The following is a 26,779-nucleotide window of genomic DNA, read 5'->3' on the forward strand; positions in this document are numbered from 1 at the left end:
TGACCTTTTCCACAGAAGTGGTCACTCTGCCCTCAGGCTTCTGCCTTCCCCAGCTCAACCGACTGATTCCCCACCAGTAGATGTGTGGCCGCGTTTTGACTCACATCTCCCTCCAATTCCCCCCCCCCCCCCGCGTCTTCCTGATTGCTAAAAAACAAGATCAGGAAGACATAGGGGGAACTGGAGGGAGATACGAATCAAAATACAGCCACACAGCAACTGGTGGGGAATTGATTGGTTGAGCCAGGGAAGGCAGAAGCCCGAGGATGGAGTGACTGCTACTCCAGAAAAGGTCTCTCTCTCTCTCTCTCTCTCTCTCTCTTGATCAGGATCTACCTCTTGGTCACTGTCTTTAGCAGAATGGGAGGCTGAAAGAACATGCTGGAAAAAAGATTTGTGTGAACTTTGACACTGGGGGAAAGCTGGGAAGAGCTAACATGGGAAAACATTTACCTTCTGGCTAAATGAACCAATGGAGTTCCTCTGGTGACCCTGAGATGGAGGCTGAATCTTTAACACTCAAGATCCAACTCCAAAATCTCACATCCCTCATTTCTTACTATGGCATGGAAGCCTTCACACAAGGCAAGGTCAGATTTCCAGAACTACTGTACATCAGACCTATTTCAGAAGTACGGGTGAATTTATTGGATGTGTTTGGAGGGGTTTGGGTACTGTCACCAGGCCACTTCTAGGACATCAGTGATGGCCCCTGGGAAAGCATATAAGATCAGCTGCAGTTTCTTTGTCTGGCAAAACAGCCCAAAGCCTTACCTCTTTGGCTATCAGGCGTCCATCCACCTCTCCATAGCAGTCCCTTATGTCTCTGACTGTGGTGTAGCCGGAGCTCATCACATTGATTCCAAAGGAAATCTTTTCCTGGGCCACTAAGGCTCTGGTCAGTGCACTGATATTGGAGATTTCTCCTAAAGGAAGAGATGGGTGGAGGAGATTTGGAAGAAGGTCCTCAACAGGACGAGGCAAAGACCCTCTGATGCCAGTGAGATCAACATCTTCTGTGATCAAACCTCTTTGAGGCAATGGGGACTGAATAACACACCACCTTTATTGCGAGAAAGCAGGGGGTCTAAGAAGAGCATCAGAAATCGCCTGGTCTAATGCAGGGGTCCCTGATATGATGCCCATGGGCACCATGGCACTCCTCGACGCCTTTCCTTGCACCCACCAAATATTTTTAGAAAGCAGGTGGGGCTGTTTTCCAGCACAGCTTCTGATTAGCTATGAAGATCTGATAGGTTGTGAGGATTTTTAAAAGCATTTGTTTGTCAGCAGCTGCCAACACAGCATGTGTGTGTGTGTGTACTCACCCCCCCCCCCCGTGTGACAGGGTTAGCTATGGCAGCTATTTTGTGCCTGGTGCCGCCTCTTGTGGCAGCCATTTTGTGGCTACATCCGCCCTGTTGTGTCAGAATTCTAAAGGTGTCTGCAGGCTCAAAAGGGCTGGGGATCTTGTTCTACATTCTGGTCTGGTATGTCGTTTTAGGATCCCTGCTCTTTGTATCTGCAATACCACTCGAGGACGCACGAAAGTTTCAATGACACAGCCCAGGCCTGTTAGAGGTAATGAACACTTGCTGGGGCCTTTGCTGAAGTTCTCTTTAGGAAAGAAAGGGACCTTGAACTGTGATTGAGATTTAATTTACAGAACAAATAAGGCCAAGGATGGGCTCTCCCTCCGTCCCCTCAGCAGTCTTGTGAAATGTGGTAGATTCCAAGGGCCACCGATGGGCTTTTTACCTCTAAGTTCTACCGCCTGGAAGTTGCTACAGTATCTCGGGCCCAGTTTGAAAATACTCTGCAGAGTCTCTCCTGACATGGCTTCTTCGAACAAGTACATCGGGCCCTGGCGCCACGTCAAGGGAGACCTCTGTTTCCAAACGCGTGGGGTCGCCACATAGCCGTAGACATCAATAAAGGAGGACGCATCCATGGAAACAAAACTGCCTGGGAACGGCTGGATATATTGCATCTGCAACAGAAGAAAGGAGACCATCGCCTGGCATTGCCACCTGTGAGTGTGGGTTGCAGTGCCTGGAAACAAGACCCACTGAAGAAAATAGGCTTCCCAATCCCCAGGTCCCAGTGGGGGATCCCCCGGTTTTACAAACTTCCCCCCTCCCCCACAGCCATTATGCACCTCCATGAACAATTCCCATAGGGAATGATGGGGAATTAATCTGCGGGTATCGGGGGCTCTGGGGGGGCTGTTTTTTGAGGTAGAGGCGCCAAATTTTCAGTATAGCATCTAGTGCCTCTCCCCAAAATACCCCCCAAGTTTCAAAAGGATTGGACCAGGGGATCCAATTCTACGAGCCCCAAAAGAAGGTGCCCCTATCTTTCATTATTTTCTATGGAAGGAAGGCATTTTAAAAGGTGTGCTGTCCCTTTAAATGTGATGGCCAGAGCTCCCTTGGAGTTCAGTTCTGCTTATCACACCCTTGTGCCTGGCTCCGCCCCAATGTCTCCTAGCTCCACCCCCAAAGTCTCCAGATATTTCTTGAATTGGACTTGGCAACCCTAGAAGAAAATGTTACTGATGATTATGATTACAGCTTATGATTGCTCCCTTAGTCACCTGTGATTGAATACTGGGTAGAAAGCAAACAAAATAAAAAATGCTTCAGGTTGTAAATGAAGCCTGACCATGCAGAAGAGAAGCAAGCTGCTGCTCAGTGAACACCAACTGCAGAGCTCTTACCTTAACAGAGCCAAGCAGTTGCCCATCGATGTAGGCGGAAACAATGCAAATCCTCTTCGTTTCTGTTGCTGCGGTCACTGCAAGGTGATGCCACTGCCCAGTAACTAGCAGCTCAGAGCAACTGAATTGCACTTGAGAGAAGACAGAGGACTGACCCAAGCTTTCGCACTTGGGTTCCATGATGTCTGCAACAGATGAAAGAAGCAAAATTATATACTGCAGGCCAAAGAGGGAAGCATGTAGATGGGGTACAGCCCTGGGAGGGGAAAACAGGGCTGGGAAGAAGCTTCAGGGAAGCATCTAGTGTTCTCACTGGTATATGAAAAGACTGCAACAGGCAAGAGCTTTCAGCGGATGCTGTAGTGACCACAAATCAGCAGCATTTGACACTGTCGACAATTCTCTGTTGGCCCACAGCCTTGCCAACGTGGGGATCAGGGGTCTGAATCCTTGAAGCGGCCTGACTCCTGACTCCAAGGCTGGGGACATGGGGGTGGTAGGAGAGTTCTGTCATGACACTCATTAAAGTGTTATCAGCCTTGTGGAGAAACCCTCAGTCAGGCTTCCAAAGTAACCCGAAGAAGCAGCAGGCCTCAGGGATCCTTCCAGCCAAGCCCCCCGAATCTCCTTTTCTTTGTCCCCCCTCCCCCTGCCATTGGGGCCCCAGCCAGAAGCCTTACCAAGGGGCTGCAGGAGCACTTCCTCTGTGGAGACGGTCAGGCAACTGTTCTCAGGAGAGAAGCTCACTGCAAAGCAGATGAATTCTTCTTCCGTCCGGGCCATGTGACGCACCAGGGTAAGAAAGCGCAGGGGGTGGGGGGCATCATGAGCAGAGCCCCTCTTGCTGAGCAGAAACCAGGAAGAGAAGGTCAGGCCATCCAGCGGGGGGAACAACCGGGGGCCTAGAACCCGGAAGCAAGAGGTCAGACGAAGGCTGCCCAATCCGAGATCTTTGGAGGTGGAGCCAGGAGCAAGGGTATGACAAGCACAACTGCACTCCGAAGGGAGTTCTGGCCATCACATTTAAAGGGACTGCATTCCTTTTAAATGCCTTCCTTCCACTGGAAATAATGGAAGACAGGGGCAACTTCTTTAGGGGCTAATAGAATTGGACCCCCTGGTCCAATCTTTCTGAAACTTGGGGATTTGTTTGAGAAGAGGCACCAGATGCTATGATGAACATTTGGTGCCTCTGCCTCAGAAAACAGCTCTCCCAGAGTCCCAGATACCCATGATTGATTCTCCATTATATTCTATGGGGATCCATAGAGTATAATGGAGTGCCAAGTGGACATTCAACTCCTCCCCCCTTTCTGATAACCCTGAAGCAGAGGGAGGGCCTTAAACCAGGGGAACCCTTGGCCAGCCAGGCTCTGCTTAGAGCAACCAGGGTGAGCATGAACTTTTCTAGTGGGGGCGGCATTCTCCCAGGAGGGCTGCCAGCCTCCAGATCTCCCAGAATTATATCTGATCCCCAGACTACAGAGATCAGTTTCCCTAAAGAAAATGGCTGCTTTGGAGGGTAGACTCCACAGTTATATTCCACGGAGATCCTTCCCTTCCCTTCTCTTCCCCAACCCCTTCCCTTCCCAGGCTCTACCCCCCGCCCCCCATCTCCAGGAATTTCCCAACCCAGAACTGGCAGCCATAAATGGAGGTCTTGGGGGAACTTGTAACAAAACAGGGCTGCTTGTGATATTAACCAACAGTATCATCATAGCCCATTGAAGCTCCCTCCTCATATGCCATCCACTCCCGTACATAGCTAGGGTGAAAAAGGCCGGATCTGGCTGAAAAAGCGTGATGTTAGGAGCGATACAGAGCTCTGGAGGGATGTGCCCTGGCATGAGATACCCCATTTTGTCAGCTCTTGGGAGCTAAGCAGGGAGACTTTGCAGAGGCAGGCAATGGCAACCACCTCTGCTTCGTCACTTGTCATGACCACCTGGCCAATGAGGTCACCATAACTTGGCTCTGGCTTTACACACACACAGCTCTGGGAATGCCCCAGGGCAAAATGCTGCCTTTGAAAGAGAATGCCAGACCACCAAAAGAGATCTACATTATATGTCTAATGAATAAAGTCTTGAAACAAATATTTTATTTTTCATGCAAGAAAGAGGCAACTGAGCTTGGCAATTAGCTACTGAGTTTCTTCCAACTGCTCCTTCATGTGAAACATTCTTGTAAACCCCACTTTACAGAAAAGGGATGGACACTTGCCCAAACTCATGCTGAAAACTCCCTGGGAAGATGGCGGGGGTGGGGAGGGGCTGGAAAATGCACCAAGGTAGGGGCAGATGTGATAGAGATATTGAAGCCCTTCTCACAGTTCACAGAGAGCCCAATTTTAACCTAGCAGCACCTACCTGAAGCTAGAAGCTCCTACCTTTTCCGATTCCTCCAGAGATGGAGTTTTCAGTGTTGGGACCCAGAACCGTAGCCAAAGTTGGGAGAAATAAACAGCTGCAACAGATAGAGAGACAATAACATAAGGGAAGGGGGAGGGGGAGGGATAAATACAGAGATATACTGACTGAGAAATTGGATACATCTCTTAGGGGGGCTGTGGCTCAGTGACAGAGCATCTGCTTGGCATGTAGCAGATCCTTGGTATCTCCAGTTAAAAAGATCTGACAATAGGTGATGTGTAAAGCCTTTCTCTGCCTGAAACCCTGGAAAGCCACTGCCAGTCTGAGTAGACTATACTGTCTTTGAAGGACCAAGGGTTTGATTCAATATACATCAGTTTCATGGAATTGGCTGGCACTGCAGCGCACCAGTCTCTGTGAATGGGCCAATCCCATTTTTGTCACCTGTGCTCTGCCCTTTGTCCTCCCTCCCTCCTAATTCCTCCTTGCATTTCATGCAAATGACACACTGGGCTCTCGCTTCCAAAACTCACCCCACAATAAATAGGCTAGTGAGCGTGGGACCTTCCTGACCCAGAGGGTTCCAACTCCAGGATCCTCCCAAGGATATTCCCCTCCACTAAAGGAGTATTCAGTGGGCAAGAATCTTTCATTCCATGCTGCAGAAAGGGAAGTTTCCTTCAAGTTCTGCAAGTTTCCTGCATTGTGCAGGGGGTTGGACGAGATGACCCTGGCGGTCCCTTCCAACTCTATGATTCTATAATCCATGGAAGTGCTCTGGGTTGGGGACATTGGCTAACTTCTGATCTGTAAACAAGCACTTTGTGCCCATTGAGGAATGACATGGAATCCCAGAGTTGGAAGGGGCCATACAGGCCAACCAGCCCCCTGCTCAATGCAGGATCAGCTAGAGCAGGGGTGGCCAAACTGGCTTAACATAAGAGCCACACAGAATACACGTCAGAAGTTTGAGAGCCGCAAGGCACAAACTTCCAATGTTTGAGAGCAGGGAGGCAAATAGAGGGAGGGAGGGAGAGGTGAAAAGAAAGCAACTTTAAATGCATTCCCCAAGCTGTTGGTTGGCTTGGCTTGGAGAAGTGATGTAAAGAGACAAATGCCTTCTCCAGTCTGGCCAACAGGGTGGGTGGGGGCTTTGAGAGCCACAGTTTGGGCACCCCTGAGCTAGAGCATCTCTGACAAGTGTTGAATGTGAACAGCACGGAGCTGGTGTCTGGCATCACCGCAAACTGGGCAGGTGCTCTCTGCGGACAGAGGCTGGGAGGGCAGTGGAAGTACCCATATCCTTCCGAGGACATGTCAAACTCCACAAAGGAAGGTGCCAGGCAGGTGTTCTGTGGCTGGAAGCTGCGTGGAGCAGTCATGGCAATCAGACTCGTGGCTGCCTCGAGAGCCACCGCTGAGCTCTCAGATGTCCGTGGTGCGACCAAAACTGGGGGAGCTGGGCAACAATGTGCAGGATCAGTCAGTGAACCTAGAGCAGAAAATGCACAGGGTCATCTAGGCTGCTCTGGAGCAACACTGCTGCCTTCAAAGATGAATCCCAAAACATAAAAACTGGATGCAGCCACAGCAGTGAGAGACGAGACACGGAGCAGAGGAGCCAAACAGCATCGTTTCAACTACAGATAATACGACCACAATGTCAGGATTGCACTCTTCGTGCAGTGCTTTAAAGCCAAAGGTAGTGGAATTTCAAACCCTAACACAGTTGCTGTTCACTTATAAAAGCCATATAATCTGAAGAACTGTGCTTCTCTGAGGCAGGCAGGACCTGTGGGAACAGACGCCACGACCTTCTAGTCCAGCATTCTGGTTCTCTGACTAGGAGCAATTAGCTGATTCCTGGAAACCACAAGCAAGGCAAGAGAGCAAGAATCCATCCCTATCACACCCACACCCCAATCCCAAAACCACTCAGCAAGAGTTATCAGCAGTGTTCCCTCTAACCTAAGTAAGCGTGAGCTAGCTGCTCACAGATTTTTAGCCTCCAGTTCATGCATTTTTGTCTTAGCTCAGGAAGGATGACCCCAGAGCACCATAATTTATGCAGTAGCTCCCAACTTTAATGCCAGTGGCTCACAAAGTAGAATTTTTGCTCACAAGACTCTGCAGTTTAGAGAGAACCTTGGTTATCAGTGCCTCTGAAACTGGACTTTCCATTTAGATGTCCTGGCTTTTAGAAAACCCTATGGCCTTGAATTAACAGCAGAGACTATCCTATATAGAGCTGCACCCCTCAGTTTTCTCCTGGGAAACGCATGAAGAAGTGAGAACAATCCTCCATGTTTAAATTAGGGATGCTAGCCCCAGACTGTGAAATTACTGGAGATTTTTTTGGGGGGTGGAGCCTGGGGAGAAGAAGAAAAGAAGATATTGGATTTATATCCCGCCCTCTACTTCAAAGAGTCTCAGAGCGGCTCACAATCTCCTTTCCCTTCCTCCCCCACAACAGACACCCTGTGAGGTGGGTGGGGCTGAGAGGCCTCTCACAACAGCTGCCCTTTCAAGGACAACCTCTGTCAGAGCTGACCCAAGGCCATTCCAGCAGGTGCAAGTGGAGGAGTGGGGAATCAAACCCGGTTCTCCCAGATAAGAGTCCGCACACTTAACCACTACACCAGACTGGCTCTCCTGGAGGGCAGGGTTGTGGCTGGGAGGGACCTCAGTGGAGTTTAATGCCAAAGAGTCCATCCCACAAAGCAGCGGTTTTCTCCAGGGGAACTGATCTCTGTAATTCCAGGAGATCTCCAGGCTCAATCAGGATGTTGGCCACTGTAAGACTATCAGTGCAAGAAATGTCATCAGAAACAACTGTTCACTTGAAAGTAAAAACAACTTGTTGGTATATTTGCAGATGCGAACTGGCAAGATGGAAAGCTTTGCAAGGGAATAACTGCGGGCATCTGAAATCTGCTTCCTGAAATGGCAGTCTCAGTTTAGAATGCCATCTTTGCCTCTTTTCTCCTACAAATGGAGAAACTGTGCTGCAGGAGTGAATGGAAAGCCGAAGGAGGAGAGAGAGGGTGGTTGTGAGGGCTGAGGGAGGGCCTTGGGGGCCTATCCCCACGGACCACAGTCTGGATGGTTCCCAAATGTGGTTTCAACTAAGGGGAATCTCAGTGTTGATTTACTAAAAGAAAATGTCCATAATAATGGGGGAGGGGAACCAGACAAGATGATAATGTTGTACACTCTCACTCCAATCAAATATCGCCAACATCTCTGGAGGACCAAGGGCCACCGTCTCCCCCTCCCAAAGGCTTGCTGGGGGGAGCCAGAAGATCTCCTGGGATTTCTGCTGATCACCACTTGACAGAGATCCACTCACCTGGAGGAAAAGGCTGCCTTGAAGGGGTGGGGGGGGCTCTATGGGATCGTTGAAGGGTGGTCGTGGGGGACTCTATGGCATTATATCCTGCTGAGGTCTCTCCCCTTCCCAACCCCTGCGTTCCTTGGGTTCCACCCCCCCCCAGATCTCCAGGAATCTCCCAACCTGGAGCTGGCAACCATAGAAAGTCACAGGCCTCCACTGCACGTGCCACATCCTGCTGATCTCACCTTCTTCACACGTTGCTTGGAATGAGCCATCCTTGCATCCCAGAGGGGCCAGGGATGGGGCTGCGCAGGTCCCGGACTGCAGAGGAAGCAATGGGATCCTGAGGCAGAGAAACTGTCTGAAGAGGGCAAGGAAAGGAGATGGATAGTCAGAAAGGCAAGCACCTGCAGAAGCATCCTGGACTCAGGAATGTGTTCCTTTTGGGTCAGAACAGCTGGACATTATGGGCTGCAGTGCATCTGAGTGACACTTCCATCAAACGGACAGCTTTGTTGGCCTTCAAGCAGCTCCTGTGATTCCATCTCCTTTTCATGGATCTTGGCTGGAAACAGGCAGTGAAGGGCCTCCTGCCAAGTCAGCGTCCTTTGCACTGGGCCATCATCCACAGCACAGACAACTCTGCTGCCAGCTAGAGTTGCCAACCTCTAGGTAGGACCTGGAGACCTCCTGGAATCACAACAGATCTCCAGATGACAGAGACCAACACAGATGGAGAAAATGGCTGCTATGGGGAAACTCTATGGCACTCTAGCTACTGAGGCCCCTCCCCACACCATGCTCTCCTCAGGGTCTACCCGCAGATGTTCAGGGATTTCCCAACCTGGGGTTGGCAACACTACTGCCGGGACTTCTACATGAGATCTTTCCAAGCCCTGCTACATTATCACTTGCTAAGCTTTGGGTTGCCAACTCTGCATTGGGAAATTCCTGGAGATGTGGGGGGCGGAGCCTGGGAGAGGCCAGGGAATGCATAGGGGACAGACCTCTGTGAGGTACAAGGCCACAGATTTCACTCCAAAGCAGCCATTTTCTCCTGGGGTGAGTAGAACAACTGGGACTGGTGTATATAGAAAGAGCTGCAAAAAACACCGGAAGCAATAATACTATCACACTGTAAGTGTGTAAATGTGTTCTTGTTTAGTGCAAAATAAAATAAGGGAACACGTATTGTTCGAAAAACCCCACAATGTCACTGCATCAGTCTCTCACTGGCAATTGCCTCTTCAAAATAAACTCTAGACGTGGGTGGAGCCTTTTGGTGTTCTGTTCGTGATTTAAACTGAGAGAATAAGGAAGCACTTATTAAAGGAATCCTCATGGTTTCGCTTATCAAGTTCTTCTTCAGCCTTTTCTCCCGACGTTTTCTATAACATGGATCAACGCATGCTCTCAACATCTGCTATCGGCCAATAGAAAAGATCCCATTCCCTGAAAGATGGTATGGGTACCTTAAGACGTCCGGCTCAATGGACTGGGAAGCCAGCTTCTCAAAAAGCCTGAGGAGAGGCGAGTGCAGGGGGCTGCGGGCATCGCGGAGCTCTTCTCGGCAGCAGGAGACCAGGGTGTCCAGCAGGCCCGCACCACAGGCCTCTTGGCGGTTCTTCTCCACCCTCATCAGGGACTGGAGGTGACAGACCACCGCATGCTGGAGTTCCCAGGATAACTGAAATAAGAGGGGAGGAGGAACAAGCCCCCCATAAGGACTAAGGACAACCAGCTCTGACATTTGAAATAGACAGGGGGAAAGCTAAAATGGCCTTTGAGTCTAAAGCAGGAGTCCCCAACATGGTGCCCATGACTACCATAGCGTCTGCCAACCCCTTTCCTGGCATCTGCCTTTAGAAAGTCGGCAGGGCTAGGCGGGGCTTTTGCCTATCAGGGTTTCTGACTAGCTGTGCAAATTTAAAACTATCCTGTTCAACAGAACTTCTGCCCCAAATGTGGAAGAGTTACTATGAAGAGGAGGCAGCTGAGAGGTGATAGGATCACCAGCTTCAAGTCCTTGAAGGGCTGCCATATAGAGCAGGCGTCCCCAACCCCCAGGATCTGGACCAGTACTGGTCCATGGCCCGTTAGCAACTGGGACACAGAGTGAGGCAGAGACCTTGCCCTACTCCTTATTTAAAGACCCCCATGGGGGACAGGGACGGGGTATGGACTTGAGAGCAGCCTGGGTCAGCAAAAACCCCAGCCCCCCCACCAGTCCGTGGAAAAATTGTCTTCCACAAAACCAGTCCCTGGTGCCAAAAAGGTTGGGGGCCACTGATATAGAGGATGGGGTGGAATTGATTTCTGTGGCCCCAGAAGGCAGGACCAGAACCAGTGGGTTGAAATTAAATCTAAAGAGTTTCCGGCTCAACGTGAGGAAGAACTTCCTGACCGTTAGCGCGATTCCTCAGTGGAAGAGGCTTCCTCAGGAGGTGGTGGGCTCTCCTTCCTTGGAGGTTTTTAAACAGAGGCTAGATGGCCACCTGACAGCAATGAGAAAGATCCTGTGAATTTAGGGGGAGGGGTTTGTGAGTTTCCTGCATCGTGCAGGGGGTTGGACTAGATGGCCCTGGAGGTCCCTTCCAACTCTAGGATTCTATGAGAGTTCTCTGTAACCTCACTTCCTCACATTTTGTAGTCCTCCTGCAGCAGCCATTTTGTGACCGGCTCCACCTCCTGTGGCAGAAATTCTGTGATTGTGCCCACCACTCTGTCAGAATTCCAGAGGTGGCCACAGGCTTGAAAAGGCCAGGGACCCCTGTGCTAGCATGTAGTGGGTGAGTATTCCCCCACCAGAAAAGCAGAAGCAGCCTGCAAGGCCACGGAGGACAGCCTGCCATCCTGCCATCTGCCTGTCTCTGTCAAGTGACCGAGAGGACTGTCTTTGGGTCTGCCTCAGCTGACGCATGAGAGCAAAGTGGCCAGCTGTGAGTAGGGTGCCCACTTCGAGGCAGGGGAGGTCCTCCCCCTCCTTCAGGGTTAGCAGAAAGTGGAGGGGATGTCTGCTGGGCACTCCATTTATACCCTATGGAGGCTGGTCTCCACAGGATACAATGGAGAATTGATCTGTGGGTATCTGGGGCTCTGGTGCAGCTGTTTTCTGAGGTAGAGGCACCAACTTTTCAGCCCCTCTTCACCCCACCCCCCGGAGTTTCAAAAAGACTGAACTAGGGGTCCAATTCCATGAGCCTCAAAAGAAGGTGCACTTATCCTTCATTATTTCCAGTGGAGGGAAGGCATTTAAAAGGTGTTCGGTCTCTTTAAATGTGATGGCCAGAACTCCTTTGGAGTTCAATTGTGCTTGTCACGACCATAATCCTGGTCCACCCCCAAAGTCTTCTGGATCCAGCCCCAAAGTCCCCAGATATTTCCTCAGTTGGACCTGGCAGCCCTAGGTCTGAATATACCTGAAGATACCTGCAGATTTGGGAACTGGAGCCTACAAGAGGGCAGGGTTTGGGGATGGGAGTGGAGTGCAAAGCAGCCATTTTCTCCAGGTGAACTCAACTCTGTTGCCAGGAGAGCAGTCGTAATCCCGCTGCCTGGGGGGCTAGCAATGCGACATGTGAGTTATCGTTCCAAATGCTTGTTCTTGAACTGCTTTCCTCTTTCGCTCTCTGGTTCCTTCCTACCCTTTAATCTTCCAGTATGAGAGAAAGCATCTTGATTCAGACATTTCAAAATACCTTCTAATGCTTGGCATATTATAAATATTGCTTCCATTCCATTTCCCAACCATTATTTCACTTCAAAGAACAGCAAGGTCAAGGGAAGAAGGGGGGGGAGCAATAACAATGCAGACCTCTGCTAAGTAAATCAGTGTTTTCTTCCCAAATAAATTCAATATTAACCATAATGGAGTACAAGGAATTGATTGCTCTCATTATGACAGCAGCCCTGCCAATAACAAGATTGCTTCATTTGGAACAAAATGGGCTGTTTTCAGGGATGCTCATTCCAGTAAAACAGGTTTTTTAGAGAAAATATTAATGGTGACAGGAAACTGGGCTCTGCTTCTGCAGCTCCACGGATTGATTTTTGTACCAATCACTTCCACAATCCGTTAGGGAACTGGGAGCTTCACAGCTCTTGCTTCAGGAAGGAGTCTAAGGGTGAAAGTGTCACTCATAAGAACATAAGAACATAAGAGAAGCCATGTTGGATCAGGCCAACGGCCCATCCAGTCCAACACTCTGTGTCACACAGTGGCAAAAAAATTTATATACACACACACTGTGGCTAATAGCCACTGATGGACCTCTGCTCCATATTTTTATCTAAACCCTAAACACTAAATTGACACTAAATTGTTCAGGGTGGTGAGAACCAGAGAGGATTGTGAGGAACTCCAAAGGGATCTGTTGAGGCTGGGTGAGTGGGCGTCAACGTGGCAGATGCGGTTCAATGTGGCCAAGTGCAAAGTAATGCACATTGGGGCCAAGAATCCCAGCTACAAATACAAGTTGATGGGGTGTGAACTGGCAGAAACTGACCAAGAGAGAGATCTTGGGGTCGTGGTAGATAACTCACTGAAAATGTCAAGACAGTGTGCGTTTGCAATAAAAAAGGCCAACGCCATGCTGGGAATTATTAGGAAGGGAACTGAAAACAAATCAGCCAGTTTCATAATGCCCCTGTATAAATCGATGGTGCGGTCTCATTTGGAGTACTGTGTGCAGTTCTGGTCACCGCACCTCAAAAAGGATATTATAGCATTGGAGAAAGTCCAGAGAAGGGCAACTAGAATGATTAAAGGGCTGGAGCACTTTCCCTATGAAGACAGGTTGAAACGCTTGGGACTCTTTAGCTTGGAGAAACGTCGACTGCGGGGTGACATGATAGAGGTTTACAAGATAATGCATGGGATGGAGAAAGTAGAGAAAGAAGTACTTTTCTCCCTTTCTCACAATACAAGAACTCATGGGCATTCGATGAAATTGCTGAGCAGACAGCTTAAAACGGATAAAAGGAAGTACTTCTTCACCCAAAGGGTGATTAACATGTGGAATTCACTGCCACAGGAGGTGGTGGCGGCCACAAGTATAGCCACCTTCAAGAGGGGTTTAGATAAAAATATGGAGCACAGGTCCATCAGTGGCTATTAGCCACAGTGTGTGTGTATATATAAAAATTTTTGCCACTGTGTGACACAGAGTGTTGGACTGGATGGGCTGTTGGCCTGATCCAACATGGCTTCTCTTATGTTCTTATGTTACTGACAAACATCTTATCCTGAAGCACTGGAAAGCTCTAACTCCACTAGGGTTGCGAAGTCCAATTCAAGAAATATCTGGGGACTTTGGGGGTGGAGCCAGGGGACATTAGGGGTGGAGCCAAGATCAAGGCTGTGACAAGCATAATTGAACTCCAAAGGGAGTTCTGGCCATCACATTTAAAGGGACGGCACACCTTTTCAATTTCTTTCTTCCATAGGAAATCATGAAGGATAGGAGCACCTTCTTTTGGGGCTCATAGAATTGGACCCCCTGGCCCAATATTTTTGAAACTTGGGGGGGGGGTATTTTGGGGAGAGGCACTAGATGCTATACGGAAAATTTGGTGCCTCTACCCCCAAAAAAACAGCCCCCCCAGAGCCCCAGATACCCACAGATCAATTCTCCATGATTTTCTATGAGAATAAATCTCTATAGGGAATAACAGAGTTCCCAGCAGACATTTCCCTCCCCTCCTCCCGCTTTCTGACGACCCTGAAGAGGGGGGAGGGTCTCCAAACCGGGGGATACCCTGCCCCCACCTGGGGATTGGCAGCCCTAAACTCCACTATTGAAGAAACCTGGATAGAAGAACTATTAAATTAGACAGTGAAGGAAAAAATAGCATTTTAGGATTCAGGCCTGGACTATAATGTTATGTAGCTGGATTTTTAGAGCTTTAAGAAGCACGATAGACATTTTGTTTGATCTATTTTTTTTTATCCACTCCCCGTTTTTCTTCTTCTCTGTTCTTTTTTGTTGATTTTCTCTCTCTCCTTTTTTTACCCCTCCACACTCTCCCCCCTTCTTTTTAGGGCTATGGAAGAGGGTGGGTTTGATAGCAAAGATGACATGCGAGCAGATTTTTTTTTAAAAAAAGAGCCCTTCTAAGAGGCAAACAAATAGTTGCCATCCTCCAGGTGGGGACTGGACATTCCTTGGAATCACAACTGGTCTCCAGACAGCAGAAATCCGTTTCCCCTGGAGAAAATGGCTAAGTTTGAAGGTGAGCTCTGTTTAGGGTTCCCAGCCTCCTGCTGGGGGCAGGAGCTCCCCCAGTTTTGGGGCCCCCAACCCCCTGGCACAGAGCTGGCCAACGGGGGATCCCACCTCTGAGGAGCTCCATCCCACCCAACATGCCTGGTGCAATGACACCACCCGGAAGTGACATCATAGCACTGAGCACGTCAAGTGGAGGATGCTCTAGCAATTTGGGTAAAAACTATGGCACCATAGAGGTTTTATTCAAATTGCTAGAGCATCTCCACGCTAGCCAGGTAAGAGCTGGCAACCCTAGCTCTGTGGCACTATATCCCACCAGAGTCCCCCCACTTCCCTGTTTGCCTTTCCTAGGCTCCACCCCCAAATCTCCAGGAATTGCCTAAATTGGAGTTGGCAACCCTAGGCAAACTACAGGAATGCTTTCCAGAGACTATCCAGAAAGGATTCACTTACCTCTGTGTAAGTTTCACTGTAGACCTTGGGAAGCAGCTGCATCATGACACTAAGAGCTCCTGGGTGCACAATCAGCTCTTCCCCACAGGTGAACCTGCAGAAACAGACAAGAGGAGGTCTCTGGCCATTGTGAAGATAAGAAGAGCCCTGCTGGAGCAACGTCCAGCAGGCAAAGGCCTCTGGATACCCAGGAGCAGAGCAGAGAGAACTTCTGTTCCTTAAGATGTGGAAGGAAGCACGTGGTGGCTGAGTAGGGAGAGTTGTCAGGTGTCCCTGCCATGATCCATGCTGTTGGTTCCATACTGCCACGATCTATGGCCAAACTGCGGCTCGGGAGCCACATGTGGCGCTTTCACACATATCGAGCAGCTCTTGAAGCCTCCACTGTCCCATTGGCTGGCTTGGAGACGACATTTCTCTCACTGAAGCACTTCTCCAAGCCAAGTCAGTTGGCAGCTTGGAGAATACATTTCAAGTTAAAGTTACTTTCTTTCAACCTCTTCTTCCCTCCTCCCTCCCCCATCTGCCTTCCTTCCTTCCTTCCTTGTGCCCCTCAAATATCTGACATTCATGTCTTGCGACTCTCAAACATCTGACGTTTATTCTATGCAGTTCTTTCATTAAGCAAGTTTGGCTACCCCTGATCATACTGTCTGTTGAGAGGAGAGTGGAACTGGGCAGGGGTGAATTGAGAACTTCTGTACTTTCACTTTGGCTGCTAACTCTGGTGTATCCCATGTCCGTTAAGCTATCTCATTACTAAGGCAACCAGCATCTGGTCCTTCCAAGGATACCTTTCTAACTATAGTGACCTTGGACTGGACCGTTGAGAGCGGTAGGAATATGTCTGAATGTCTTGGAGGTAGGAGGAATGCGCACCAGAATTTATCCACACAACTGCCCTATATCTACCCCATTGTAACCATTAATATTCATTCCTGGCAACGCTGGCCGTGTATAGATTAGTGCTGGTATTTCAGTACTAATAAACTGTATCTATGGTTTGTTTGACTGATACCTGCCTGATCCTGACAAGACTCTAGTTAGCTATTCCTGGACAGCGCAGTCTAGCCCAATCTCATCAGACCTCAGAAGCTAAGCGGGGTCAGCCCTGGTCAGTGTTTGCAGAGGAGACCACTGAGGAAGTCCAGGGTTGCTACCCAGAGGCAGACAAACCACCTCTGAACGTCTCTTGCCTTAAAAACTCATGAAGGGGTGTTCCAAATGGCTGCAAGCTGATGGCAAAAAAGCAGATCGTTGCCCTGACTTGGATGGCCCTGGCTAGCCCAGTCCCGTGGCAGTTCTCAGCAGCTCAGCAGGGTCAGCCCTGGTAAGTACTCCAATGGGAGAGCCCCAAGGAAGGGCAGGTTGCTATGCAGAAGCAGCCAGCAGCAAACCACCTCTTGGCTTGAAAACCCTACCTAGCTAGAGGGTTCTCTTGAACAGGGTCCCCAACCCCCGGGTCGCGGACCATTACTGGTCCGCAGCCTGTTAGCAACCGTGGTGCCATGCAGCCTCGCTGCCCCCCCCCCCCCGCTGCCGGGGCTGGTGGGAGTTGTAGGCAAAAGCATCTGGAGAGCTACCATTGGCCATCCCTGGTATATGGCCGGGGCTGATGGGAGTTGTAGGTAAAAAACATCTGGAGAGCTACCATTGGCCATCCCTCACACCCTCAGGCCGCACCGGTATGCACTCTCAAGCCGCGCCGTCCTTCCCCACCTTGGCGCCAGCCTCGGCATCGGTCCGGCGACGGCCCCGGCTGGTAAGCAACTTTTTCAGGTTTAAGAAGACGGGGTAAGACTCTAAGGTCCCCCTCTAAGGTCCCCCTCGTCCTCTCCAGCAATTGGTTGACCAGAGTAGGTGTTTCAGGAACGAGTGTAGCTTCGTTACCATAAATCGATGGTGCGGTCTCATTTGGAGTACTGTGTGCAGTTCTGGTCGCCGCACCTCAAAAAGGATATTATAGCATTGGAGAAAGTCCAGAGAAGGGCAACTAGAATGATTAAAGGGCTGGAGCACTCTCCCTATGAAGAAAGGTTGAAACGCTTGGGACTCTTTAGCTTGGAGAAACGTCGACTGCGGGGTGACATGATAGAGGTTTACAAGATAATGCATGGGATGGAGAAAGTAGAGAAAGAAGTACTTTTCTCCCTTTCTCACAATACAAGAACTCGTGGGCATTCGATGAAATTGCTGAGCAGACAGGTTAAAATGGATAAAAGGAAGTACTTCTTCACCCAAAGGGTGATTAACATGTGGAATTCACTGCCACAGGAGGTGGTGGCGGCCACAAGTATAGCCACCTTCAAGAAGGGTTTAGATAAATATATGGAGCACAGGTCCATCAGTGGCTATTAGCCACAGTGTATGTGTGTATATAAATTTTTTTGCCACTGTGTGACACAGAGTGTTGGACTTGATGGGCCGTTGGCCTGATCCAACATGGCTTCTCTTATGTTCTTATGTTCTTATGTTCTTATGTTCGTATTATCAATAATTTGATGTTATAGCGGGAGCTTCAAACGGAGCTCCTCACTCCCCGTCGCCATGTTCTATGATGAAGTTGTGCTGTAATGGAAGCTTGTGGCTAATACCCACTGTTGGGCCTCTGCTCTGCATGTTTATCCAATCCCCCTCCTGAAGCTGTCTCTTCTTGTAGTTCTTCCAAGGCTGCGGCAACAGCATTGGTTTGAATTTTTGGCCCTCCCCAGATTTACTGAACCCAATAAGTGACACGATTCATTCTTTAGCTGATGCATGGTTTTGCTACTTGAAACTGGTCTCTCAGTCCTTACTACTATTAACTGTTTAAAGGGGAGTCAATCAGCCCTAAAATAACACCTTTCCCCCTTGTAAGTTCTAACAATGCAGAGAAACAATGCAGGGGTTGAAGGGTTAAGCCCCCCTTCCCTTCCCCAAACCTGCCTGCACTTGCAATTTGCATTTTACAGACAGAGATAAATGGAGGAACTTTCTCCTTAGTAAAAAAGAGCAAGAATCCAGGAGCGCCTGAAAAACTAACAAAAGGTGTGGCAGGGAGGAGCCTGCCACAAATGCTGTTAGTCTTCAAGGGCTCATTTCAGAAACGGGTCCTACAGAAGACAACCTGTTGAACAGACTCTATTTTCCATTTCCTTTGCAGCAAGATTTTTTTGGTGTGTGTGTTTCTGCGTGCACATACTGTGTTCCCCTAATGCTCATGTGCAATCCCGTGCATTGTGAAAGCACCAAGCAAACTCACATGGAGACTGAGTTCCCCACCCCAGAGTTTTATCAACACACAAAGGCATCAATAAGAGAACACAGGGCGGAGGGAACAGTGAAGCAAAATCCCAATGTCCCAATGAAGCAAAAGCCATAGCAAATTGGGTACGCTGTGCTTTGTGTAAAAGCTGGGAAATTTTTAACAGATGGAACAATGTGAGATTCAGTATTGCATGAGCTCCACTTCAGAACCAAGACAGGGTAATTCAGAATGTCAAAAGCTGGAGGGACATTCAAGTGGAAGGAAGCTGGCTGCCACCCCAGCCTTGCCCTTTCCAGGAGAGGAAACTGTTCCAGTAGGGAGTTATTGACATAACTTGGGAGTCACAAGTGGAGTGTTTCAAGCTTCACTGCAGATATAGATCAATCTGCTTGGGAGGGAGGGGCATTTCAGCTTCTTGGAATGGCATGGGGGAGAAAGAAGCCCCCCCCCCCAGCTGCAGTTCCAGGCCAGAAGGGCTCCCTCTGATCTTTCAGCATGGCTGCTGTTTCTATTGGACCTCACAGACATAGTCCTTGGAAAAAATATTTCAGGCTTAATGATTAGTTTTACATCCAAAAACAGGGAGTAGCCAACTTTGAACAGAAATTTACTTGCAATGCACAATCTAATCTTTTTTTTTTTTTAGGAGACTGTTTATTATAAACGGTTCTTGGATGAGATATTCTGTGTGTTTTCTCTAATATTGATACACTGGGGGAACTTATGAACTGGATAAACAATTATTATTCTATCAAATGTATTTACCAACAGAATTTGTATGGTATTGCTTTTCTGGATATAGGGTCTTTAATGAAAATACTTGGGCTGAGAGAATGTACGTTAAAAGTACAGATAAAAGCTACATATAAAAACTCATACTTATTTTCAATTACATCTTCTCTGTAATTTGTCTTATGGGCAATATCTTAGAAGGAACTCCACCTTTAACTCAGACTTCCTTAGAGAAGTTGTCAAAACAACTCAGGAATAGGAAATATTCTAGTAATATAGCATTTAGAATACAGCATTTAGAAGAGCTTATGATGTCGAATGGAAGGAAAAATAGAAAAGAGCAAAATAGAATAGTTTGTGGTCTGGATTTTAGTTCATTTGCCTCTTATGTTAGAAACTGTATTTTTAAGGATGGGCATATCCTTCAGAATATACCAGCTGCTCACAGAGACCCCTTGTGGGATTCAGAAAAACCAAGGACATTTGGAATTTGAGGGTGAAATCTGATAAACTTTCCACTCCTAAACCCATTTTAACAATTGGAGGTGATCACCATTGTGGGGGTTATTCTGTGTGCCCCCAGGTCTGGACCATGGACCATTTGGAATTTCCTGCATTGAATTTCAAGTTGGAATTAACAACGTACAGTAATTGTTCAGTGAAAGGAGTAATATATTTGGTAGAATGTTTATGTAAGAAGTGGTATGTGAGTCTATTAACATGTCTGATTCATAGAATAAAGGAACATAAATCTAGAATTTAAAATCAAATAAAGTGTCCCAGCACTTTATGGATATGCAGCATAATTATAATTCATTCCATTTTGAAGTTCTGGAAAAACTGGTCAAATGTCCATATGACAGATGGGATAGTTGCTGCCTATTACTTCACAGAGAGGCTTTCTGGATTTTCGCCTTAAAACTCATGTACCATAATGGATTAAATTAATCAGTGGAGTATTCCTGCTTTTTATAAATAACTGCAACGGATTTCAGGAATCATTCCATTTAATTTATGTAGGAAGCTAAATAGTGTATACCACTTTAAGCTTATTGCCGGATTTAAGCACCTGGCTAGCTGAGTTCTGTGTGCAACCAGACCATAGCATGAAATAGCACTTCAGTTACAATTTAGACAACGGTGACAGTGCTAGAAAGGAAGATAATACTTTAAAAATCTTTACTCTATTGACTACTTAAATCACCTGGCTAGCTAAGCTTTTTACAAGACTATACATGGTGCAGAATAATACCTTAATCATGCTCTAAATCATTGTGATGATGCCTGAATATAAGTAATTGTTATTTCTTGTGGTAAGTTTTAAAAACTTAAATAAGAAATGTTTTGGGTGACTTATTGTTCACCTCATAAATGTATAGCTGGCTGTTCTTATAAACTATACCTTTAATTATAGGACTGGTTACACAGAACTCTGCTTAATACTGCTTGCCATTAATTTCTACTATGTCCAAGTGGGGTAAGATGGTTTTTGCCAATAGATGTTGTTTACCTTGACTTCCAGAAAGCTTTTGATAAAGTTCCTCATCAAAGGCTCCTTAGTAAGCTTGAGAGCCATGGAGTGAAAGGACAGGTCCTCTTGTGGATCAAAAACTGGCTAATTAATAGGAAGCAGAGAGTGAGTATAAATGGGCAGTCTTTGCTGTGGAGGACGGTAAGCAATGGGGTGCCGCAGGGCTCAGTACTGGGTCCCATGCTCTTTAACTTGTTCATAAATGATTTGGAGTTGGGAGTAAGCAGTGAAGTGGCCAAGTTTGCAGATGACACTAAATTGTTTAGGGTGGTGAGAACCAGAGAGGATTATGAGGCACTCCAAAGGGATCTGTTGAGGCTGGGTGAGTGGGCGTCAACGTGGCAGATGAGGTTCAATGTGGCCAAGTGCAAAATAATGCACATTGGGCCCAAAAATCTCAGCTACAAATACAAGTTGATAGGGTGTGAACTGGCAGAGACTGACCAAGAGAGAGATCTTGGGGTCGTGGTAGATAACTCACTGAAAATGTCAAGACAGTGTGCGATTGCAATAAAAAAGGCCAACACCATGCTGGGAATTATTAGGAATGGAATTGAAAACAAATCAGCCAGTATCATAATGCCCCTGTATAAATCAATGATGCGGTCTCATTACTGTGTACAATTCTGGTCACCGCACCTTAAAAAGGATATTATAGCATTGGAAAAAGTCCAGAAAAGGGCAACTAGAATGATTAAAGGTTTGGAACACTTTCCCTATGAAGAAAGGTTAAAACGCTTGGGGCTCTTTAGCTTGGAGAAAAGTCGACTGCAGGGTGACATGATAGAGGTTTACAAGATTATGCATGGGATGGAGAAAGTAGAGAAAGAAGTACTTTTCTCCCTTTCTCACAATACAAGAACTCGTGGGCATTCGATGAAATTGCAGAGCAGTCGGGTTAAAACGGATAAAAGGAAGTACTTCTTCACCCAAAGGGTGATTAACATGTGGAATTCACTGCCACTGGAGGTGGTGGCAACTACAAGCATAGCCAGCTTCAAGAAGGGGTTAGATAAAAATATGGAGCAGAGGTCCATCAGTGGTCCATTTATTAGCCACAGTGTGTGTATATATTTGGCCACTATGTGACACAGAGTGTTGGACTGGATGGGCTACTGGCCTGATCCAACATGGCTTCTCTTATGTTTTTATGTTCCTCTTTTACTCCATATAAGATGCTGTGTGTGTGTATATTTACATAGCTTTGATGTATTTTACAGTTCACTAATGAAGGTGACTGGAATGAGACCTTGTACCCAGGATTTTTTGGGTGAACTTTGAACTGTTTGAACTTGAATTTCTTGAGCTGTGAGCTCGAACACAAGGATCTTTAGTGTTCTGCAACTTTTGCTGTATGATGCTTTATGATGGAATTTTTATGAACTTTTATCTCCTACAGCAGGAAAGCCTCTCTAAGAACCCAGGGATTTAAGCTATCAACTGAAGCTAACAGATTTGATGCTGGCTATGCTCATGTCTCAGGCTCCCAGGGATAGGGTTGCCAGTCTCCAGGTGGGCCATGGAGGTCTGGAATTGCAACTGGTCTCCAGACTACAGAGAGCAATTCCCTTGGGGGACAGGGCTGCTTTGGAGGGTGGGCTCTGTGATATCCCATCCCTGCTGAGCTCCCTCTCCCTCTGCAAATCGTGCCCATCCCGAAATGCCCAGGGACTCCCTAACCTGGAGTTGGCAACCATACAAGCAGTTTGGGGCTCTGGGAATTTCACACCTTAGCCCCCTCCCTTGCCCAGGGTCCATATCTGGGACACAACTGAGCTTTTAAAGTTCAGAATCTGTCCTGGGAGAAATAGCTGTTTTCTGCATTTGTAATGGCTTGGTTTTTGAATTCACGCACGTGCGCACACACATGAAAGCTTACACCCTGAATGAATAAAATTGTTGGTCTTAAAGGTGCCACTGGGTTCTAATTTTGTTCTCTTGCTTCAGACCAACATGCTTCAGACCACCTGGATACACACACGCACACACACACACACACACACACACAACAAGCAAAACAAACCCTCAACCCTCACTAAAAATACTCTTCACTCTTCAAAGGTTAGTTTATAACCTAGTATTGTGAAAGGGATGTTGTGGAATGCACACACTTACACACACTGCCCCCTAGTGTTCCATGGATCTTACTTCTCTTCCAAACATTTCCTGACTAAACACTCTAGGACAAATACGAGATTCCATTAAAACAATTTGGATTTTGTTTGAACTCAGTAAGTCAAATCTAGAAATTTCATAAAATTGTCAAGATTTTCACCCAGTTGCCAGAGGACACCATAAAGCTCACACTTTTAAGTTCACACTGTAAGCCGTAAAATGCTGCCTTGATGCTACAGTTCCTAGAATCACAGAATCATAGAGTTGGAAGGGACCTCTAGGGTCATCTAGTCCAACCCCCTGCACAATGCAGGAAACTCAAAAACACCTCCTTCCTAAATTCACAGGATCTTCATTGCTGTCAGATGGCCAGATGTTTAAAAACCTCCAAGGAAGGAGAGCCTACCACCTCCCGAGGAAGCCTGTTCCACTGAGGAATCGCTCTAAAGGTCAGGAAGTTCTTCCTGATGTTGAGTCGGAAACTCTTTTGATTTAATTTCAACCCACTGGTTCTAGTCCTATCTTCTGGGGCCACAGAAAACAATTTCACACTATCCTCTATATGACAGCCCTTCAAGTACTTGAAGATGGTGATCATATCACCTCTCAGCCACCTCCTTTCCAGGCTAAACATCCCCAGCTCCTTCAACCTTTCCTCATAGGACTTGGTCTACAGACCTCTCACCATCTTCGTCGCCCTCCTCTGGACTCGTTCTAGCTTGTCTATATCCTTCTTAAAAAGTGGTGCCCAAAACTGAACACAAGACTCCAGGTGAGGTCTTATCAGAGCAGAGTAAAGCGATACCATCACGTCACGTGATCTGGACACTATACTTCTGTTGATACAGCCCAAAATTGCATTTGCCTTTTTACCCACAGCATCACACTGTTGACTCATGTTCAGCGTATGATCCACTAAGACCCCTAGATCCTTTTTGCACATACTACTGCAAAGACAAGTCTCCCCCATCCTATAACCATGCATTGGATTTTTCCTACCTAAATGCAGAACTTTACATTTATCCCTGTTAAAATTCATTTTATTGATTTTAGCCCAGATTTCCAGCCTGTCAAAGTCATCCTGTATCCTGTTTCTGTCTTTTTCTGTGTTTGCAACCCCTCTCAATTTAGTATCATCTGCAAATTTAATAAGCATTCCCTCTATTCCTTCATCCAAATCATTGATAAAGATGTTGAACATTTTTTGAACTTCCAGCCCTTAATAATAATGGGACTGAAATAATGGGACTAAAAAAAATCTCAAATGTACTTTTGAACACTTCTTCCTTGCCTTCTCCTATTCTAATAACTGAAATGATTTTCTTGAAAGGGGTGTGAGTTTTCACAGGTCCTTGGGTGCTAAAGAGAAACTGGTGTGTTTTGTCTCCATGGGAGCAGGCTCCAGGGCTGCTGACCAAGGGGTAGCACCCAGTGAGGCAGGAGATGACGGGTTGAGTGGTCAGAATACGGGAAAACATGGGAGGGGGGATCATGCAGCTTTAGGAGTCACCAGAAACTGTATGGCTTTACCACAGAGTTTGCAGCAATTCCTAGAGAGGAATGATGTCACTTTCAGACTTTCCTTGCAAATGCTGCCATGCCATTGTACTGATGGTGATTTTTTTTAATGACTTTTTCTCCTGCTGGCTGCTAAAGCGGTGATGCCACTTTCTGATAGAGATGGCCCACCCAAGTGGGAAATGTGGCAACCCAAGAGGTCCACTGGCCTGGGGAGGGCGGGGTTTGGAGAAGGGAGGGACCTCCGTCAGATAAAGTGCCACACAGTCCGCCCTCAACAGCAGCCTTTTTCTTCAAGGGAACTGATCTCTGTTGACAGAAGATCAATTATAATCAGGGTTTTTTTGAGCAGGAATGCAGTTCTGGCTGGCTTGGCATCAGTGGGTGTGGCCTAATATGCACATGAGTTCCTGCTGGGCTTTTCTACAAAATAAGCCCTGTGTAGAACAATGGTGACATCAGAGGGTGTGGCCTAATATGCAAATGAGTTACTGCTGACTTTTTCTACAAAAAAAGCCCTGATTATAATCACGAGAACTCCAGGTCACACCTGGAAGTTGACAACCCTAGTTGTGCCTGACAGCATCAGCCAACTCCTGATTTTCTGTGTGCCAATTTTTTAACTGGGGAAGAAACTGAAGATCTGGGATTTTATCCTCAGAGCAGTGAGGCCTGTGTGAAGCAACACCCCTCATCCAACAGCTGGGAAGAAGGGCGTGCTGAAAAGCCCACCCAAATTCTGAACCCCGCCCGCCCCCCACAGCCTTGTTTAATAAAGTGGTGGCAACAGCTGGTCATCTTGCCAGCTCAGATAGGCACCTGCCATTGGCTTTTGGAAGGGAGAGGGCAGGCACTCTGAAGTGCAGTGTAGCTGCAGAGAACTCGACATGAAACTCCATTTGGAAGGAGAGACTCTCAGAGAGAACTTGATGCTGGCATAGGGTTGCCAAGTCCAATTCAAGAAATATCTGGGGACTTTGGGGGTGGAGCCAGGAGACCTTGGGGGTGGAGCCAGGAGACATTAGGGGCAGAGCCAAGATCAAGGCTGTGACAAGCATAATTGAACTCCAAAGGGAGTTCTGGCCATCGCATTTAAAGGGACTGCACATCTTTTTAAATGCCTTCCTTCCATAGGAAATAATGAAGGATAGGGGCACCTTCTTTTGGGGCTCATAGAATTGGACCCCCTGGTCCAATCTTTTAGAAATTTGGAAGGTATTTTGGGGAGAGGCACTAGATGGTATACTGAAAATTTGGTGCCTCTATCTAAAAAAAAAGCCCCCCCAGAGCCCCCGATACTCGTGGATCAATTCCCCATCATTCCCTATGGAAATCATTCATGGAGGTGCATGATGGCTGTGGGGGTGGGGCTTCTCCCGCCGGCCAACTGGCTGGGGGAGGGGGGAAGCCTGTAAAACCGGGGGATCCCCCTCTGGGACCTGGGGATTGGGAAGCCTATGCTGGCAGGGCATATTACCCAGTTGGTTTGGGGGACTGTGGAGAAATGCGTCATCTCCTGGAGGGTTGGCAAGCAGCCCAAAGCCTTCCCTGTGCATTTTACCAGTTTCTCTTCTAGTCAGAGGAGGAAGCCCATTTGCTGGCACATCAGCTCAGCTTCTTACAAATGGTGGTGACTCCAGCAAGAAAGACAACGGAACAGATAAGCCTTCGCCCTTTGTCTCCCCTCTTCAGGCAGTGGGTGGGAGGTGTAAAGTGCTAGACGGACTTCAGGAAGCCACTTCCTGGAGACAACAGGAAAAGAAGCCTTGACTTGGGCAGACTGGGATCAAGGGGGTGGAGACATAGGGTGAATAAAACTTCCTACCTGGAGGAAGTTGCTCCCTTTCCTTCGGATGCTGAGTTGAACAGACCTCTTGTCTGAGGTGTGGAGCAGCAGGCAGCCATTTTGGACCATGTGGCTGGCCCAAAGAGCCAGGACGAGCAACCACTAAGGCCATGGAAGATCTTTCGAGGACGCCTAACAGAGAGCACCTGCCCTATATTTTATCATCAGATAGAGCATGTTTAGAACAGGGACAGAGGACTTGCATTTCTGACCGAGTTCTTCTATTCTCCCTTGCTTCAATCTAGCTGTGTTATATACTTGTAAATATTTTCTTGCTGCATTAGTAAACATAAATATATTAAACTGTTGATGTGAGTTGCAGTTCTTTGTGCCACGCAGACCCTCATTGTTTCAGACATACTGGCCGTTTTCCCACTGACCTTACCCCGGAGCGACGTCCCTCTTCACGGCACAGCGTCTGCGCGGATTTCCCACCAACTGCTGCGCAGAACCAGGAAGTGCCGTGGCTTTTGCGTCGCAGATGTAAACCGCTAAAAACCAGTTTACATCCGCGACGCAAAAGCCGCGGCTCTTCCTGGTTATGCACAGCAGTTGGTGGGAAATCCGCGCAGACGCTACGCGGTGAAGAGGGACGTCGCTTCGGGGTAAGGTCAGGGGGAAAACGGCCACTGTTTTTAAAAGAGGGAGGGGGCAAGCCGTTGTCAACTGGCTGTTCCCCCAGGGG

General features: G+C 47.7%; 1 protein-coding gene across 1 annotated transcript in view; it reads right to left on the reverse strand.

The window, feature by feature from the left end:
• Positions 1-26,779, reverse strand: part of WDFY4 (WDFY family member 4) — a 215,777-nt gene that overhangs the window by 152,912 nt on the left and 36,086 nt on the right. Inside the window, exons 12-20 of the mRNA XM_060240960.1 lie at positions 15,106-15,199; positions 9,898-10,112; positions 8,671-8,786; positions 6,388-6,583; positions 5,109-5,185; positions 3,400-3,621; positions 2,720-2,904; positions 1,759-1,990; positions 775-926 (exon numbers count right to left, since the gene is read on the reverse strand). Of these exons, the coding sequence (XP_060096943.1) occupies positions 775-926; positions 1,759-1,990; positions 2,720-2,904; positions 3,400-3,621; positions 5,109-5,185; positions 6,388-6,583; positions 8,671-8,786; positions 9,898-10,112; positions 15,106-15,199 (1,489 nt within the window). The remainder of the gene's footprint in view (positions 1-774; positions 927-1,758; positions 1,991-2,719; positions 2,905-3,399; positions 3,622-5,108; positions 5,186-6,387; positions 6,584-8,670; positions 8,787-9,897; positions 10,113-15,105; positions 15,200-26,779) is intronic.

The sequence above is a fragment of the Heteronotia binoei genome, chromosome 6, assembly GCF_032191835.1.
Source record: "Heteronotia binoei isolate CCM8104 ecotype False Entrance Well chromosome 6, APGP_CSIRO_Hbin_v1, whole genome shotgun sequence".
Taxonomy (NCBI): domain Eukaryota; kingdom Metazoa; phylum Chordata; class Lepidosauria; order Squamata; family Gekkonidae; genus Heteronotia; species Heteronotia binoei.